Raw genomic sequence first — 19,710 nt, 5'->3', positions numbered from 1 at the left:
GGTGACTTTCTTTCTGTGTTTCTGCACTCTTTTTTGTCCAATAATGCCTGCATTATTCGACAAGTGTCCTGAGTGCTCAAGAAAGAAGGCCAAGACAGACTCCCATGAGGTCTGTATTCTCTGCCTTCCCTCTTCCCACATCCCTGAGGAGTGTAGGATCTGCAGAAGCTTCTCTGGAAGGACCCTGAAGGAGAGGAAGAAGATCAGGCTTCAGGGGCTTGAGGAGAGGAAGCTGAAGGCACGAGGTGGGTCAGGAGGGGCTCCTTCTACCCATGCTGAGGCCTCTGGGGGGCTCCCCAGGGGCAGGAAGACCAGCCCGCGCCCAAGGTCTCCGTCTGGGTCAGTTGCGCTGACCACGACGTCGAGGGGACGGTCAACGGCCAGTTCCAGGTCTCCCCAGGGCTCTGGGTCGAGAAAACGTCGCCCGTCGACGTCGAGGAACGTGTTCCGGCCGCCGTCGTAGCCGGTGTCGATATCCTAGTCGTCGCTGTCGGCGTCGAGTGATCGACATCGGAGGGCCCGGCGTCGGCGCTCGCCGTCGAGGCGACACCGCCGTTCGCCGTCGAGGACATCGTCGTCGAGGGGATCCTCGTCGTCAAGGTCGCCGTCGAGACAAAAGGCATCTCCGGCGCCGAAGAGGTCGACGTCGAAGCATTCCAAAAGGCCGACGTCGAGACGGTCGAGAAGATCGACGTCGAGAAGGTCGGAGAGGTCGACGTCGAGGAGATCCAAAGGGTCGCCGTCGAAGCGATCCAGGAAGTCGACGTCGAGACCGGCGAAGAGGTCGAGGTCGCCGTCGAGGCACCATCGCCCGTCGTCGAGGTTTCGTGGCTCGTCGATCTGGTCGGGGTCGACGTCGAGACGAAGACACGGTTCGACGTCGAGGAGTGTGATTCGGTCGACGCCGAAGGACCGTTCGACGTCGAGGGGACATCGGTCGTCGTCTGGACACCGGTCTTCAGCGTCTGTAGGTCCTAAGGACAGGCCCAGGACTGTGGGGGGCTCCCCACTCTCTGGTAGAGGTGATGGCTCGCCGGGACCGGCGCATTCCGGGGTGGATACTCCGATGAAGCCGTCTACGCCTCCTCCGCGGCCTGCTGTGCCGAAGGGTCCTCCTCCGAAGGCCCCTACCCCGCCTCCGAAGCCGGCTCCGCGGGACCCGCGTCCGGTTGCCCCTCCACCCCCGATCCCACCGAGGGAGGTGTCGATGCCTAAGTTCCCGACGCCTCCGAAGAAGACTCCTAAGAAGCCTGGAGCTCCTGACCCTGGGAGGCCGAAGGAGCGTCCGAGGCCCAAGAGGTCGAGGTCTCGCTCGGGGAGACGGGACAGATCGAGGAGTGGCCGCGGATCTTCATCACGATCCAGGCATCATCACAAGAGACGTCGGTCCAGGTCACGTTCTCCTTCTGGGACCCGTTCCTACTCGCCCACGCTGTCCGATTCGCCGGAGACTAGGGTGTCTCCGATAGACGATATTAGCACATTTCAGGAGGTTCTCCTGCGTGGTGCGGCGAAGTTGGGCATTGAGGTTGAAGCGCCTACGGCTTCTACCTCGGTAATCTTTGAGACTTTACACAAGAGGCACTTGTCTCGCCCCCTGTTACCTCTGGTGCCGGGGCTCCTTGAGCCCGCCGAACAGCTGTTCCTGACGCCGGCGACGGTGAGATCTGTCCCTTCCAGGATACTGAAAAAGTACAGGGCTCCGGACTCAGACCCAGCCTTCTTGAGGAAAGACCCGGTACCGGATTCAGTCATCGTGACTGCTGCTCGGAAGCTTCATTCCACCTCCCCTGCGTCCACGGTGCCTCCGGACAAGGAGAGCCGGTGGATCGATTCTGCTGGTCGCAAGGCGTGTGGGACATCCGCCTCGTCCATGAAGGCAGCCAGTGACTCGGCTTTGCTGGGACGTTACGACCGGTCCCTTTGGGACTCGATGGAGCAGTTCGCAGACCTCGTCCCTCGAGACCGCAAGGAGGACTTTGTGGAGATCGTCAAGGAGGGGATGTTGGTCTCTAATCAGGCCATCGGCGCTGCAGCAGACATATCGTTGCTGTCCGCGCACGGATATTGCCACGGGATTCACCAGAGACGCCATGCTTGGCTCAGGTTGACATCGTTGAAACCGGAGGCACAGCAGCGCGTGGCGAATCTCCCGTTTTCCGGAGATACCCTCTTCGGGAAGCACGCGGATGATGAGATGGCCAGGATGAAGGCCGAAGCGGAGACCCTGACGGCAGTGGGCCTGGAAAAGCCCAAGGAAAAGAAACCCTTCCGACAGTACCAGCGTCGGTTTGGGGCGCAGGGTCGTGGAAGGGGGCAGTCTGCTGGTCAACATCAACAGCGGCAGCAGCAGCAGCAGTACAGGCAGCCCTTCCAGAAGCGACAGGGTGGTAGAGGTCGTCAACAGTCCTCTACCGCGACCAAGGGCCCGGCCGGGTCCCGTCCCTGAGCTGTTACTTCCCCCTCGTCCGTTACCCGCTCCGGTGGGGGGAAGCGTTCAATTTTTTCTGGCAGAGTGGAGAAAAATTACTCAGGACAAGTGGGTGCTGAATATTGTTTGCAATGGATACAGTCTACGTTTCACCAGCCCTCCTCCATCGATTCCTCCCGTCAGCTCGCAGTATCAACTGCGCGAGCTTCAGACGGAGGCGGACGTTCTGCTAAGGAAAAGGGCGATCGAAGACGTACCTCTGTCTCAAAGAGGAAGAGGTCTGTACTCTCGGTTCTTTCTTGTCCGCAAGAAGGACAAAAACGAGTTCAGGCCCATTCTGGATTTGCGGCAGGCAAACAAGTGGATTCGCAGAGAAAAGTTTCGCATGCTGTCGTTGCATCAGATCTACCCTCAGCTGCAACGGGGAGACTGGATGTGTGCCATAGATCTACAGGACGCATACTTCCACGTGCCCATTGCATGCAAACACAGAAAATTTCTGCGCTTTCAAGTCGGCACCAATCACTATCAGTACACGGTGCTACCCTTCGGACTGAAGTCTGCACCCAGGACATTCTCAAAATGTATGGCAGTGGTAGCGGCACACCTGAGGAAGAACAAGGTGTTTGTCTACCCGTACCTGGACGATTGGTTGATCAAAGCCTCCTCCTTCTCGGAAGCTCGAGCACACTTCCAGAAGACGTGCGTTCTCTTGAACAGGCTGGGGTTGCACATCAACATGTCCAAGTCGGTCCCGATTCCGGTGCAGTGCATCCAGTACTTGGGGGCCTCCATCAATACGCTGTCAGCAAGCGTGTCTCCTTCGGAAGAGCGACGTTTATCACTCGTTCGGAAGGCTCAGGCTCTCATGAAAACTCCGTCTACGACGGTGAGGACCGTGTCTTCTCTACTGGGATCGATGGCCTCTTGCATTTTTCTCACTCCTCACGCACGGCTACAGATGCGTCCTCTGCAGGAGTGCTTGGAGGATCAGTGGGACCAGAGGAGAGGTTCTTGGGACGACAGGATACGACTGTCTCTACATGCTCTTCAGTCTCTGAAGTGGTGGTGCTCGAAGGAGAATCTCCTCAGAGGCGTTCCCTTCCACAAGGACATTCCCACACAGACCATCGTGACGGATGCGTCTCTCCTAGGTTGGGGGGCGCATTCCGGAGATCTGCAAATTCAAGGGACGTGGTCCCCGACGGAGTCCACGTACCACATCAATTTCCTGGAACTGAGAGCTGTTCACTTGGCACTGAAGGCCTTTCATCCGTCCTTTCAGACCAACTCTCTGCTTGTTCAGACGGACAACACGACTACGATGTATTACCTCAACAAGCAGGGGGGCTCGAGATCGCGCACTCTGTCGCAGGAGGCGCAGGCGATCTGGCACTGGCTTCTGGCTCGAGGACTGTCGATAACGGCCACCCATCTGCCAGGTGTGCAGAATGTTCAGGCAGACGAGCTGAGCAGAATCGTGCAGGAAAACCACGAATGGGTCATAAACGACGAAGTACTAGGAGAAGTCTTCGCAAGGTGGGGAACTCCAGACGTAGATCTGTTTGCCACCGCCGAAAACAGCAAATGCCGAGGCTTCGCCTCCAGGTACTACCAGCCAGGGACGCTGGGGAACGCGTTATGGATCAACTGGTCGAACAGCTTTCTGTACGCTTTTCCACCAATTCCCCTGATTCCGGCGGTTCTCATCAAGCTGTCTCAATCCAGGGCGAGAATGATTCTGATTGCCCCGGAATGGCCCAGACAGTGGTGGTTCACGGACCTGCTTCACCGATCTCTCCTTCCTCACATGAAGCTGCCGTGCAGGCCGGACCTTCTCACGAAGTTCGGGGGGCGGATGGTGCACCCCAACCTCTCGTCTTTGAGTTTGGCGGCATGGCTCCTGAAATAGTGCAATATGGCCATCTGAATCTCCCAGAGGATTGTATGGGCATACTGAAGGAGGCTAAGCGACCTTCCACTAGGACTTCCTATGCTTACAAGTGGAAGAGGTTTTGCATCTGGTGCAAGTCTAAGAACTATGACCCTACGTCATGCAAGGAAGATGTCATCCTTCCATATCTGCTTCATCTGGCGCAGTCGGGCCTTAATGTCCATTCCATTAAGGTTCATCTGGCTGCTTTGACTGCCTACAGGAAAGGCCCTTCACAGACTTCCTTTTTCCAGATCCCTGTGATCAAAGATTTTTTGGAAGGCTTGAAGAAAGTGTTCCCTCCTGTCAGGCTTCCTTCGCCTTCATGGGACTTGAATGTGGTGCTGTCCAGATTGATGAAGGAGCCTTTTGAACCCATTCATAAGGCTTCGTTGCAGCACCTGTCCTGGAAGGCGGCGTTCCTCGTGGCCATTACATCGGCCCGCAGGGTGAGTGAGATTCAGGCATTGTGTTGCCAAGAACCTTATACTGTATTTCATAATGCTAAAGTTGTTATGCGTACTCACCCTAAGTTTCTTCCCAAGGTTGTTTCTGATTTTCATATCAATCAGACTATCACTTTGCCTACGTTCTTTCAGAATCCTTCATCTCCGGCGGAAAGGTCTTTACATTCCCTGGATGTGCGGAGGGTGCTGAAGTTTTATCTTGATAAGACTAAAGATATTCGTAGGTCAGACCAATTGTTCGTCAATTATGGCTCAGTCAGGACAGGTCTTGCTACCTCTAAACAGTCCATCTCGAGGTGGATTGTGTCCTGCATACAGTTGTGTTACTACAAAGCTAATAAGACCTTAGGAGGTAAGCCTAAGGCTCATTCCACCAGGGGCAAAGCTGCTACGACAGCTATGCTCCGTAATGTTCCCATTGCAGAGATCTGCAAGGCGGCCACTTGGAAGTCGGTCCATACCTTTGCTAAGCATTACTGCCTGGACACTGATGCCAGGGCAGACGCTCAGGTTGGGCAGGCTTCGCTGCGGAATCTGTTCGCACAGTAGTGGCGTTATTTTATTCTCCACCGCCGCTTGGTGTGGGGATGGGCTTGCCATTCTATTCACTAGATTATGACTATACACAGAGATCCCCTACTACAGAAGGAGTAGTTTCTGTCCTGTAACTCCAGTTCTGTAGTAGGGGTATCTCTGTTATAGTCATAAGCGCCCTCCCGCCTCCCCGGTGGAGTGTTGTTCATGATCATAATGCTACAGGTCTGGCGTTTCCTACGCCCTCGAAAAGAACTGAGGCTAAGTTGGACCTGCTATGCATTCTGGGATACTGAGAGAAGGTTCTGGAAGGTTCTCTTAAAGGCACAGTATCCTAATTAAGCCACATAATGGCAGCCTATGGGGCTTGTCTGTCCAGGTTCTTCTCTCTATCATTCCTGAGGGATTTTGCTGTTAAGCAAGGGAAATCTGTACAGGCTTTGCTGTTTTGTGGATTTTATGGTGGAAATTTCTAGTTGAAGTACTGGACAGTGTAGCCTTTTGGCTGCATTATCTGTCTTTAAATTCTCTCTTAAGTGTCTATGCATTTTCTGCATTTTTTGACACTGTAAGAGATTATTTTTGATTGCTCCGGGGTCCACGCACATGGGCGGGACTATTCACTAGATTATGACTATAACAGAGATACCCCTACTACAGAACTGGAGTTACAGGACAGAAACTACTCCTTATTAATCATTCACTTTCAAAATGTGCAGTATGGGATATGTCATATGGAATGTAAGACAGCATCTGCATGGCTTCTCTTGTCAAGTATTTTTTGGCAAGTCTCTGATGAAGAGAATACCTGTACGACGTATGATACTACTGAATCAGTGGGCTTGGATATCAAGATTATTATCTTTTAAAGTGCTCTCTGATCCGGCCTGATATGTTGTGATATCAATTTTGATTGATGAATATACCTGTGAGGGAGCACTACAACTGCTTCTACAAAACCTTTTTACTCCCAGGGTTGGTTGAGACAGGACATGAGGCTGCGAATGTTGGGTGCCGTTGACACCTTGACAAAAAGTTCGGTATTGAAGCATTATTAAGTCCTCAGGGGCGTGAGATACTCTGTGTACAGATAAAAAAGGGGTAATTGAAAGGATTCCCTTTACCCAGGGATGAAATGAGTCATACATCCAGAGAGGAAAGAGAAGAAGTACATAAGATTGGTTTGGCTGATGCCCATGTGGGTGAATAGAGTAGCTAGGAGGATCTGTTGGAGTATCCAGTGGAACATGTATTCAAGGTTTCAATCTCTTAGTGGTGCAAATGGCATTTTCAACAGCTTTGCAGAAAGCTATTTCGGGGCAGCATTGGGGAGCACGCCAAGTCTGTGTTTGCGGAGGTATTGTAGATGATGGGCTGGTAATTGTAGAATTCATCAGTGTGGAGGTACAGTTTTGAGGGTGCAAGTGATTAAGGTGAGCTTCAGAGTGTTGTCAAATGCCCCAGTTAGGGCAGTATTGAGTGTGAGAGTGATTCTTTTCTCAGGGGAAATCAAATGATGGGGAACAGTACAACGGTTTCATAGGTGGTGGCTTTCAAGGAGATGAGTATGTTCTAAAGGTCATCTACTGCATGAAATGTGGATATAAGCTCAGCAAGTAGGCCACAACTGGTACACAGTTGTTATTTGTCCAGTTAGTGTTGTTTGATGTTGATTTGGGCTATAAAGCAGTGGCAATGGATACCTGATTTTAGAGGTGGCTTATGGTGGATGGAGATGTTGAATGTGCTGCCGACAGTTAATTTCCTTTGTAATAGTTTGCAGGCTTTATGTATTGCTTCCTTTGCTGTGATGTCCATTGCAATTTGGTTTATATGCTAGAGCTAGACTTTATCAAGATTGCACGTTTCCTGCTTGGTAAACTTTAGCCAACCAACTCACCAAGGCACCAGAGTCTACATTTGATGTTTCAGTACAGGATTCTGTATACATGGATAAGGTGGCATAGAATTATTAGATTAATCGACAGGTTGATGTAATGGGTTGTATTGTTGAAGGTGCTTCTTGTGTCAAATGTTTGATTGAATTGGCCTTAAAGAAATTGGTTAGTACACAAAAGATTTGGAGTTTTGTTAGTGGGTAAAAGGGATTGCCTGATGGTAAGATCAGTGAAAGATGGGGGGTGGGAGATCTAGTGCATTTCCTTCAGAGTAGTTGTGGAATTGAGGATGTAGATTTGGGAGGTATGACGGTGGAGGATTATTGTATGGTGCTTGTACATGGATCGCTGCAGATTCCCTGGTAGGTGTTAGTTATGTATGAGACAGTAACACCTACAGGGGACCCACTGCAGGACACAGGAGAGGCGTGGACGTCACATCAGCCTCCAGACTCCCTCCCAGCCGCCGCAGCTTCCTGCACCGGACTTTCGCTCGGAGGCACACAAATCATTGCCTCCGATCCCAGCGCGCGGTACATGCCCGGGCAGTGTCCAGCCCATCCTGCGTCCGGCAGCCCCTGAAAGAGGCTGCCCCTCCCTCCCTTTGTTCTTTTTTCTACAGAGATATTTCCTGGAGCTGGTGAGTGCCGCTGATTTTTATTTTGGTGGGTCTCCTGTGGAGTTTTTAGACTGACATTGACTGCAGTTGCCAGGCCCTTGATTAATTATTGTTTGGGACAAGTGAGCTACTCTGAGCATGGGTAAGAGGAAAGCTGAATCCTCCAGTCGCTCAGACAAAAGACCAAAAGTCTGCAAATCTATTCTGTCCATTCTTAATCAGACAGTGGGCATGCTCTCGGATGAAATCTCGTGTTCAGAGGTTGACTTGGCCTCAACCACCAAGCTATTCCTGTATCCAGAGATGTCCCGCAGCGGGGGGAACCTACTACCAGTATCGCCATCCCTCTTCACCCTCTTAACTCGTCTTACCCTCTCCTACATCCGCACATAAAGTCTACAACTACAGTGGCTCCCTCTAAGACTCGGGAAACGTATGCCTCTAAGGAACTAGAGGGCACCCAGAGGTTAGGAGCCTGATGTAAAGCTAACAGCACAGGGCAGCCATAAAAAAAACCAGCAGTAAGTCTGACAACGTCATAAGGAAGCATCTCTCAAGGCCCTTTATTGTTAATAACACTGACAACCACACTGCCTCTGTGGTCGATAGGACCGGGTGTACCTTAGTAGAGTTGATCCACAATATGGAACTCAAGTTTCTTTCAGCCCTGGGAACTCGGCTTACTGCTTTGTAGTCATCAGCTGGAAGGCTACAAAGTTAAGTGGACATTATTCAAACACATCTTGAAAAATTGCTCTGTTTTGCTTGTCTAATTTCTAGCTCTTTCACAACCCCGGACACTGCAAAAGGCCCTTATAAGGGCTCCTTAACCTGCCCAGAGTCTTTGCTACCCCACGCAGTTGTCAATGATCCCATGCCTATGTATGAGGCTGCTTGTTCCACAAGAACACTGCCACCACCCAAATGCTCCAGTAAATCAGCTCATCAGAGGCCCCTTCATTTTGCTCAGCCGCTTAACTACAACCCGATTAAAGGCCAACAGTAGGAGCTCAATCTCTTTCACTTAAGCCGACGCCTACAGTCTACCCCAGACTGATGTAATTCAGCTGCCCCGTATATCGTCATTTTGACAGACGTCCGCACCTAAGAAAGGAGACTCAGAAAAATTTTGTGCAATTAAAGAACAAAGTGGTGTATTGGCTGTCGTCTAGGGACCATTCCCCTCAGTCCACAGCCCAGTTTTTGTCAAAGTAAATCATCATGGCACGTAGAGTTGGCTGGATCGGCCTCTCCCCAAATTTATTACCAGGTGACTGTATCATCATCAATTTTAATAACACCGAACGGGCTGGATGCATCTTTCATACTTTTGACCTTAAGGGTTATCCTAGGGATCGCATTTTGGTGTCCCCTCTCGGCTTCTTTTACCCTCCTCGTACTGCAAGACCTCTGGAACAGGCAGGTCAGCATACTGGTCAGCACAGATTACACAATGGATTGCTCAATCACACTTGTCACAGCAAAATGGCAGGCAGACCTCTTAGTAACTGCTTTGACCCTTGAGCCAGCTGGAAGATCTTGATTGACTGGGTCCTTCCCCTGTTAATGAGGATCTGGCCAACTCGCCAGTATACAGTAGTACCTCGGTCCTTAAGGTTCTCAGTTGGAACATTGCTGGGGTGCGCGATGTTAGCCGATGCTAGTTGGATCAAAATGCTGACCTCCCAAGACATTATTTGTCTTCAGGAAACGTGGAATGACGGTCACTGTCTCCTTCTGGACAGCGTTTCTTCATTCACTATTCCAGCCACCTTGTCGTCCAGTGGTCGTGCTAGTAGTGGCATTGTCACTTTAGTGAATTTATGCCTTATGTGCATGGTGGAACCTGTTAGGTCTAAGTCAAAGGAGGTTTTGGGTACTCTTTTAACTTTTAGAAATAAATGTAGGCTCTTGGTCATACATTTTTATAGCGCTGTTATATCCAGGTCTGAAGTAGACACTGTCTCTAGTTTAAAATATTTTATTGGTGACTTTTTTCACTTGGCACCGTCATTTACTGGGACAATGCTATTGGGGGATTTTAATTAACATCTGTGTTTGTCCTGTCAATTCAATGATTCATTTGAGAATGTAAATCCAGGTATTGATCAGGTACACCTTCTTCATACACAGCAAGAGTAGAATGTTAACAGACTCATTGCTGACTATAATTTGGTAAATTTAATGGTTCAGAGTTTAGAGGGTTCAACTGAGAGAATCCCCACTTTCAAAGGGAGAGGTTTAAGCACAACCATAGATTATATCTCCATATCTTTTAGTTTAGTTTTAGCTTTTAAAATATTTTAAGGACATCTTGAGTGACCACAATCCTTTATTGGCCACTTTTTCGTGGGATAAAAAAACCCAATGATGCAGCCTTTTCCTACAAGGAATTAGTACTCTCTGCAGATCAGGACAGACTGTTCCGGTGGGCGTCAGTCGTCCCATTTGATTTACTGTCCAACCTGGTTATCTCTTGTAGCACTTATTTTTGTTTTCTTGTCTGACAAAGGATACCTCGGCTCATAGTATTATGATGTCCTTCTCAAATATCTGCAGGTCTATCAAATCAGCTGTGTCCCTGCAACGCCTCAACCAGTTAGAGGGTTTGACAAAACGTGCTCCAAGGCACACAAGGATCTGTTGAAATCATGCACGAAACACAGCGTTGTCAGGAAAAAGATAAGAGAGCCAGGGCGGTCTATCGTAGTTCTAGTAAGGAACGTAAGATCCAACTCAAGAAGAGGCCTGGGATAATTTAATTACTGCTCCCATGTTGAGGGATACTTCTGCCTTTTGGCGAGTGGGTAATTCCCCCTTGTTCAAAAGTGACCAACTTTCTATCCAAGTATCAACTATTACTTCACAAGCCTGGGTTGAGCATTTTAAGGCTATTTATAGCCAAGAGGGTAGGACAACCTGTCAAGACAGCAGCAAGGAGGATTATCCTATTATATTTTCATTGACTGAGATGATATTTGCGATTACTAATCTTCATACTAACAAAGCCCCAGGGCCTGACAGAGTCCCTGGGGATCTTTTTTAATTTTTTGTCGACCTCTCTGATCCCTTTATAACCCAGCATTTAAATGTAGTCACCAGAGGTTTCCTCCCATCAACCTGGCGCCAATTAGTCAAAGTCCCAATTTTTTAAATGGGAAACAGATCAGATCCGGCCTGCTAAAGACCAATATCCCTTATTGACTCTGAGGTGAAAATCAAAGGCCTGATCCTGTTGGAGCAACTCTCTAACTGGGAAGAGGAACACAATATCCTGTCTGATCTGCAATATGGATTTAGGCCAGGAAGGTGCACTGACAAAACTTACATCTCTACCTGCTGATTTGCAAGTATACCAGGGCTTAGAGGGGGGAAATCTATCTGGCCTTCATGGACCTCAGCTCAGCCTTTAATAGTCAGTCGCTGGCTTTGGGGTTACTTTTCTTCACTTTTCTCTATACTACTCTTTCTCTACAACCTCCACATCTGCATCTAGGAGCAACAAGCGCAGGCGTACGCACAGGCACCTACAGGCAACACAAACAACAGGAAAAGGGGGCCACAGCAATCCATACAGAGTAAGGCCACGCAGATCGCAAAACGTAAAACCACACAAATGACGCATAACACACAGACAAACCTCTCATCGGACATTAAGATAGTATCACTGAACGTCAAAGGTCTCAACAGTCCGGTGAAAAGGAGGAAAGTGCTCGAATACCTCAGGAAGCTTAAGGGGGACACATTTGTACTCCAAGAGACAAGACTAGAAGCCGAGGACATAGAGCGCCTCAGAGCCAGCTGGATAGGCGATGTTATAGGGTCACCGGCACAGAACAAGAAAAATGGTGTGGTGACAATAACCAGCAAGAACTCCAAGCTAACAGTGGTAGACTCACAGGCAGACACCCAGGGTAGAACTCTTGTGACTAGCCTAAGAAGAGCGGGGGAAACTATACACGTGGCCAACATATATGGCCCAAACACTGACGATAGACCCTTCTGGGATGGAGTGGGAGCGCAACTACACACCCTACCACTAGATGACCTTCTTGTAGTCGCTGGAGACATGAATCCGGTGCTAGACCCAGCGATTGACAAACACCCCCACAGACCGAGCCCAGCCACATACAGAGGCAACATCCCGAGGAACCTGTGCTCCAAACTTAGCCTGAAGGACCCGTGGCGTCTAAGTAACCCAGATGCTAGAGAATATACCTTTTACTCCAACCCACACAACTCCTACAGCCGAATAGACTACATCCTCATGTCGGGAACACACACCCACCTCATAGACCACACGGAAATTGGCCCTAGGACAATTTCAGATCACTCGCACATAAGCCTAACATTATCATGGAAGCAAAACGAAAAACCAAATCGAAGATGGCGCTTTGATGACAATCTGCTCACCAACAACTCCGCGAAAGCAGAGATAGAAGCGGCTATAAAGGAGTACATAACAATAAATGACACCCCAGAGACAGAAAGAGAAATGCTATGGGACGCTTTGAAAGCCACCATCAGGGGGACCGTTATGACAATCAAGGGCAGGCTGAACAGGGAAAGAAATAAAAGAATTGAAGACCTAGAAAAAGAAATTAAAAATCTAGAGAGCGGCCACATAGCCAACCTGGAAGATAAGAACACCCTTACATGCCTAACTAAACGGAAGTACGAACTCAACAGAATACTGAGCGAGAGAGCAGGGACCTGGATCAATAAATACAAATCTATTAACCTGTGTACTGCAAACAAAGCAGGGAAAAACCTAGCATCCTACCTTAAGGGAAGACAGAAACAGCACACGATTGGGGCCATTAAAGACAGCCACAACAAGTCACAGACTGCAAACAAGGACATTCTGGAAGTCTTCAGAGACTTCTACGAGGGACTATACACGAGAGACGCAACACTAAAAGATGATGGGGGCAAAGAACTACTAGGTAGTATATCTACACCAACGCTATCAGAAAAGGAACGAGACATCCTCGAGCTAACTATAACGGAGGACGAAATAGGGAAAGCCACGGCAAGCCTGAAAGACAACAAAGCACCAGGGCCAGACGGCTTCACGGCCGGATTTTACAAGCAGTACCTACACATTCTCAAACCAACCATGCAAGAAGTATTCACGAAGTGTGTCCAGAATGGACGCATGACACGGTCAATGGCGGAAGCCAACATAATAGTTATACCAAAGGAAGGTAAGGACACCAACCAGGCAAAGAACTTTAGACCAATCTCACTCATAAACGTAGACTGTAAAATCTACGCAAAAATACTAGCAACCAGACTTAATGCATACCTACCGAAGCTTATACACAGCTCCCAAGTAGGCTACCTTAAAAACCGTATGACCCATGACAACACAATGCTATTATGCCACATAATTAACCATTCCTCCAAAAGTAGTAATGCAGCGGTCATGATAGCCTTAGACGCGGAGAAAGCTTTTGATAGGGTGTCATGGCCATACCTAGACCAATGCATGGGGAAATTCGGGCTAGGACCCAACTACAGGAAGATGGTAATGGCTCTCTACAATGACCCTAAAGCACGGGTGGTTGTAAATGGAGGCACATCAGAACTACTTCACTTAGGTCGGGGGACCAGACAAGGGTGCCCGCTCTCACCAGCTCTATTCCTGCTAGCGATAGAGCCACTATTAACCATGATCAGAACCAACAAAGAAATAGCAGGAATACCGGTAGAGGAAGAAACGTTTAAGCTAGCGGCATACGCGGATGACGTACTAATAGTCACAGAAGACCCAGAGAGATCCATCAAAGCGATGATGGACACGATAGAACAATACGCCCAGGTCTCGGGGTACAAACTGAACAGAGACAAATCCGAATGCAAACCACTGAACGTACACACAACAAAAACTGTGTTGGGCACGTCCGGCCTAACATGGCAACAGAAGCCCATAAACTATTTAGGCCGCCTCTTCAAGAGGGACCTAAAGGCCACACTGGAACATAACGAGCAAGCCACTCTCCAGAAAATTAAGGAAAGAGTAGAAGGGTGGTCTCCCAAATTCACAACGTGGTGGGGGAGAGTGGAAACGATTAAAATGATGCTGACACCAACGGTTAATTACATGTTGTGCATGCTGCCACTAATAAACACGGAAGACTTCCACAGAAGACTGGACAAAATGCTGAACAACTTTCTGTGGAGGGAGAAAAAGCCCAGAATAAGCCTACACAAGCTCAGATTGCCAAAAGACATGGGAGGCCTTAACTTAACCAATTTCAAAAGATTCCAGGTAGCGTGCATAGCCAGACAGGGGCTCCACTGTCTCGACCAGAGACCGGATTACACCCCCGCATGGCTTTCACTAGAGCGGGGATTACTAAAAGGCATGAACCCAGTCGCCCTTCTCACCGCAACCAAACACCCGGCGATCAAGGACAACCCCGTCCTAAAGAATACAAAAACAGCGCTCCTAAGCGTGGACAAACTTATGGCAATAAGCATTCGGAAAAGTCTATTCGAGTCCATCTGGCACAACCCCACAATAAAGTACAGGGATAAGACTCTGAACATGCACTCATGGTATGGACATGGAATCTCCACTGCCAACGACCTACAGAAACCAGGCACACACCTAACTTTTGACACCCTCGGGGAAGACCACAACCTACAGAGCATAGAACTATACAACTTCCTGAAGATCAAGGTAGCAATAAGGAAGGCAAACCTTAACGGTCTAACACCACCACTCATACAACATGCCGCCAAACTCAACACACTAGGTCACCAAGTGGCACATCTTTACAAAGCCCTATGCCCCAAAACCACCAAACTCAATGACAAAGTCACAAACTTTTGGGGTACAACAGCAGGTAGGGTGCTAAGTGAGGGCGAGAGAGCAGAGCTATGGAGATCCACAACTAGGAAAAAGGTAACTGCAACGCTAAACCAGACCAAATTCTGGCTAGAACATAAGGCCTACTGGACACCAGCCCGCCTAGCAGGCATGGGGATACGAGAGAACGACTCCTGCTGGAACTGCGGCAAGGGGAAGGGAGACCTAGAACACCTACTCTTTAGCTGCTCTAAGGTTAGGGATTTCTGGGACAAAATTGGAACGCTAATTAACGAGATCACAGGGGTAACCACACACATAGACTTCCACACAATCACAACTACAGAAGACCGCTACCTAATTGACCTACTGCTGACTGCGGCAGTCAAAATGGTCCTAAGTAACTGGAAAGACACAGCGAAAGCCACGCCAAAAGCATGGTTTAACTGGATCACCTACCTACGAGGGGCTGACAACATTACAGCGACACACTCACCGAAAACACACAGGCAGTCGAATATGTGGGGCTCCCTAGATAACTACCTATCATCGCATAAACCACCATAGGCGGCGAAGCTAGACAATCAGCGAAGCGGCTCACCTAGCCAGTCTCTGTGCGCACAACAAGAATGCAACTGCATCGCTCCTTTCTTTTCTCTCCTTGACCTTTCTCTATCTCCCTTCCTCTGGGGCGTAGGACCAAGGATGTCAACCAAGCAACGCAAAGGGGCGGCAGACGACATCGGAAACTGAACATGGAAGACTGGCAATCGGACTAACGCCAATAAGACTGGAAGCTGGCAGCGAACTTCCCCCCCAACCCCGGGCGCTTTTCTTTTCTTGCCTTTCTTTTCCTTCACCCATGTATATTCTATGCTCCATGTAAACATATATTTTTCTACAATAAAAAATTACAGAAATAAAAAAAAAAAAAAAATAGTCAGTCACTCCAAGCTGTGGTCCATGATGGCTCAGATGGACATAGAGCCCGCCCTAGTATACTTTTTGGGTTATTTGCACAGGGACCTCTCTGCCTCTATTAGATATGGCCCCAATGGTGAATGCACACCGCACTTTAAACTAAAGCGAGGGGTCAGTCAGGGTTGCATACTTGCTCCATTTTTATTTATTCTCTATATTAATCAACTAGAATCAGTTCTCACAGACCCTCACCTTGACACCCATACAGCTGGCGGCCACATAATTCCCACTCTGCTTTATGCAGACAACACAGTTTTATTTGCTCGTACTGCTAGGGAGTTACAGAAACTTTTAGACTTATTTACTGATTTTATGAATAGCCTGGAACTCTCCATTAATTTTTTTCTAAGTCATGTGGTGAAGTTTGGCTAGCCCAAGACAGAGACAATAAAATTCATAGTAGATAGTCATCGTATAGGCTAGGTTGACAAGTTTAGCTATTTTGGGTGTTCATTTAGACTCTGGTCTCAGCTGGCATCCGTTAATTAATCACAAGGTGGTGGCTTTTAGTAGGGCAACATTTAGTATCGGAGACTTCTCCCGGTGACTGGGATGCACAACATAAAAACAGCCCTGGATATATTCAAGGCTAAGTGTATCCCAATAGCCAGCTATGGTGTGACATTTGGGGATATAGGCAAATTATCTCGATCCAAGTGGCGGAGAACAAATTCCTCAGGGCCCTCTTTGGGGTCCCACAAAGTATACCTTATAAGGTTATTCACGAAGAGTTGGGCATGGGCCTGGTGACTGATTTTATTCGGCTCTGCCCTCTGTTGCTTTGTCTTTCAGTTTGGTGCAAGGAATGGCTAGGCCTCAACAGGTTGATCATGCAAGATTGGCTGAACCTGGATAACTCTTCTCTGATCCATTGGTTGAATTATGTCTCCTCCACAATGGAAAGGTTAGGTAGACCAGATCTTTATCATGATCCAAGTGACATTGTTCAAACTGATAAAAGATGGGTCAAAGAAATGTTCAGAGATAGGATGACAGCAGATCAGAAGGCTTCTGCTCAGAACAAGCTTTTGGCATGTCACACACTTTTAGTGAATACTGTTACTGGCTTGGAGCCGTAACGTACCTTGGACATGCCCCATCACCAGCAACAACTGCTGACTTTCTTTAGACTTAATTTATTCCCGCTGCTTGTGCCTTTTAATCATGGTTGTTTTATAGACTCTAGGCTCCAAGTATGTGACTGTGATAATGTGTCTATTAATGATACTTTGCACATAGTCATGGTCTGCTCGAAATACAACATTTTGCGTTTCAAATATATACTTCTACTCTTGAAGAACATGAATTTTGATCAAGTGAGACCTGCTTTACTGTTTCTTCAGTTCTAAACCATTCCCACAGTGTGATATTTTTTATCTCATTATCTTCCGGGCATTCTAAAGTCAGTCTAATTGTATTTTATCTGATTTATATTTTTATGGAATGTATTTTTATTGAGTTTGACTTTTATGATTTTACGTCTTAAAATCGAATAAAGAAGGTTGATGATGATGATGATGTATGAGGCAGTAGTGATCTCAGAAGGTGATTGAGACATCTGTGAAAAGTTTGTCTCGGTCAAGAGGACAGTATATGCAAAGTTATAATGCTGGCTGCCAAAAAGTGGCTTGCAGGCTTTTGAGGAGGCATCTTGGTCAACACTTGCTTTGTGAAAGCTATTTTGTTTCCTGTGATTAGCTTGTTGAAAATGCTGTGTGCTCTCCTAGAATCCACTAATTATATTTATTTTGTCTTTCAAGGGCTATACATAAATTTCCGTCATCTGTACATACAAAGGCGTCGAAGGCTAGGAACAGTAAAGAGGAAGATGAACTGAGGTCACCAACGAGCACTAAGTGATCTTCAGTAAAAGTTCTCCCGCATACGCCATCACAGATTATTTTCCGATTGCAGGATTGCAAATTATTTTCCAATTGCAGGACTTTACCGCCATTCAACCATGTAAATGATTTGCTTTTGAGTTAATGCTTTGAGTGCTCACATAGTTTTACTGAATCCCACAAGTATCGTCTGCATGAGAACTACATGCTCCTGAGCCTTCCCGAGTGGGCAGCACACACATTGTACAATGTCTGATGTAGGACCGCAGCCACAAAACGTCCGTGACCAACTTGAACGCAATCTAAGATGACTATTTGGAGGATTCCTTGTGTGTCACATATTGAACATTTCACTCGGAATAAGAAGACTGTGTAGCAGGGCAGCCACCTTCCATTTGGTCCAAAAATAAGGCATTTTTTTACATTCATACAAAGAGCAAAACAGTTCTAAACTATTAAACACATTTTAGTCCAATATTTTTGGCTGCACATGGAGGCCAAGTTGTACTTTAGTTCTCGTAGCTGTGTGCTACTAGTATATCTCTTAATGACCATGAAAGCGCTTTGGGCATCTTTAGGCATAGGAAAACACTCTGTAAAATGGTAGTACAGAACAATCAGTAATGCAAATAATTTACAAAAATTACAAACCAAATCCTTTTATTTCTTTGTGTCATGGCTGGTTGGAATCTCTGTGGTTTCAGGTTTTGAAAGAAAGCATGATCTACTTCAAGAATATATTTAAATTATGTGTTATAATTGCGTAGTAGCGAACTTAACTGAAGCAGGATTTCAGTCCTATTTTAAAGAAATTTTAAAAATAAAGAAAACCCTCACTTTGTGACCTCGCAAAATCTGCTTATTTTCTTTAAGATGAATGTAATTTCAAATGGCTTCTTTGGTGGGGTGCCTTGTATTCGTACCGATGAGCTTCTGGCACAGAAGTTGGCCTCATCATGACAACAATGTGTTGGTTACGAGCATAATAATCCACATTTGTAAAGCGCACAATCACCCGTAAGGGTCTCTAGGCGCTGGGGGCCGTCGGGAAGATTAAGCAAGCTATTGCCCAGAGTCACATGGTGCTGGGCTAACCTGCCGCCGGAGCCGAGGATCGAACCCTGATCCCCAGATTCCAGCGTCAGCCGCCCTGGCCGCGGCGCCACACCTCTCCCACTGAGCATTGGCAAGTTGATTGTTTTCTGTACCGCTGATATCTGAGGTTTTGAAAATGCATACAGGGCAGCTCTCTGTGCAGGCTGAAGACCATGTACATCAAAGCACTACAGTTGGAAACCAAAGCTCCGCTCCTACCCTAGCATTTCACTAGTGTGGGTCTTCTGACTAAGATTAAGCATGACGTGCTACAGAAAGAGAATGACATTTTTTTATTTTACAGGTCCCACAGCAGGTTATACAAATTCTTTCCTGTTGTACAAGAGCTGCAAATCCTCTTTTTGTGGCTGGTGGTGCACATGGCACCCCTCTTCTCCCCCCCAGTTCCTTTGTCACAGAGACGGTTAGCTGGTCAGGACCCTCAGGCACTGCAACCTATTTAGGTACCCTTGATATGCTTGTAATAGTTCCATGTGATGAAATGTGAAGCAACATGTTTTGTACACACTGGCGTGGAACAAGAAAGTGAGAACGCAGATATTTTGCACTTCCCTCAAATGGCATAATGAAAAACATGCCTACTTTGAAGATTGGACAAGTAGTCTATGTTCAAGGCCTGTGTATGTATTCATGCTGTGACTACTCCTGCCATCTAGTTTTGGGCTCGGAGGTGTGCAACTTATTTTTCTTCACCTATTGCTAGTAATTCTCATGGGCATTGGCTTCATTGCTAGATTGTTTTTGTTTCCCACCGTCGGGTTTCACTGAGGTCTTGGTTGACACCTTCTGGTCATTGTCTTGGGGCTCGTTGGGTTCCTCTACAACCGCCCCAATTATCACATTACTGCCTTTTCGAATGCGTCTGCTACCCTTCCGTTTTGACTACCAGGAACTCTTCAAAGCTCTTTTCGGGACCTACTCTGTTGTGTTTGATGGTTTAAATGTCCCATCCGTGATGGAAAGGATTCATTTCAACATTGCCCTCAGTGTCAATCTAATATCCCTTACCTGACCACCACCAGGTGTGTAACCTCTGCCTTTCTACAGAACATAACGAGAGTTCCTGTTGTGCC

At 47.7% G+C, this 19,710-nt stretch overlaps 1 protein-coding gene across 1 annotated transcript in view; it reads left to right on the top strand.

The window, feature by feature from the left end:
- HACD3 (3-hydroxyacyl-CoA dehydratase 3) overlaps window positions 1-18,375 on the top strand; it is a 213,139-nt gene extending 194,764 nt beyond the window's left edge. Inside the window, exon 11 of the mRNA XM_078683068.1 lies at window positions 17,441-18,375. Within this exon, the coding sequence (XP_078539194.1) occupies window positions 17,441-17,517 (77 nt within the window). The 3' untranslated portion in view covers window positions 17,518-18,375. The remainder of the gene's footprint in view (window positions 1-17,440) is intronic.
- Window positions 18,376-19,710: the final 1,335 nt, after the last annotated feature.

This window comes from Lissotriton helveticus, chromosome 3_1 (genome assembly GCF_964261635.1).
Source record: "Lissotriton helveticus chromosome 3_1, aLisHel1.1, whole genome shotgun sequence".
In the NCBI taxonomy this organism is placed as follows: Eukaryota; Metazoa; Chordata; class Amphibia; order Caudata; family Salamandridae; genus Lissotriton; species Lissotriton helveticus.
Note: the sequence above shows the minus strand (reverse complement) of the source record. Positions and strands in the feature narration are given on the sequence as shown.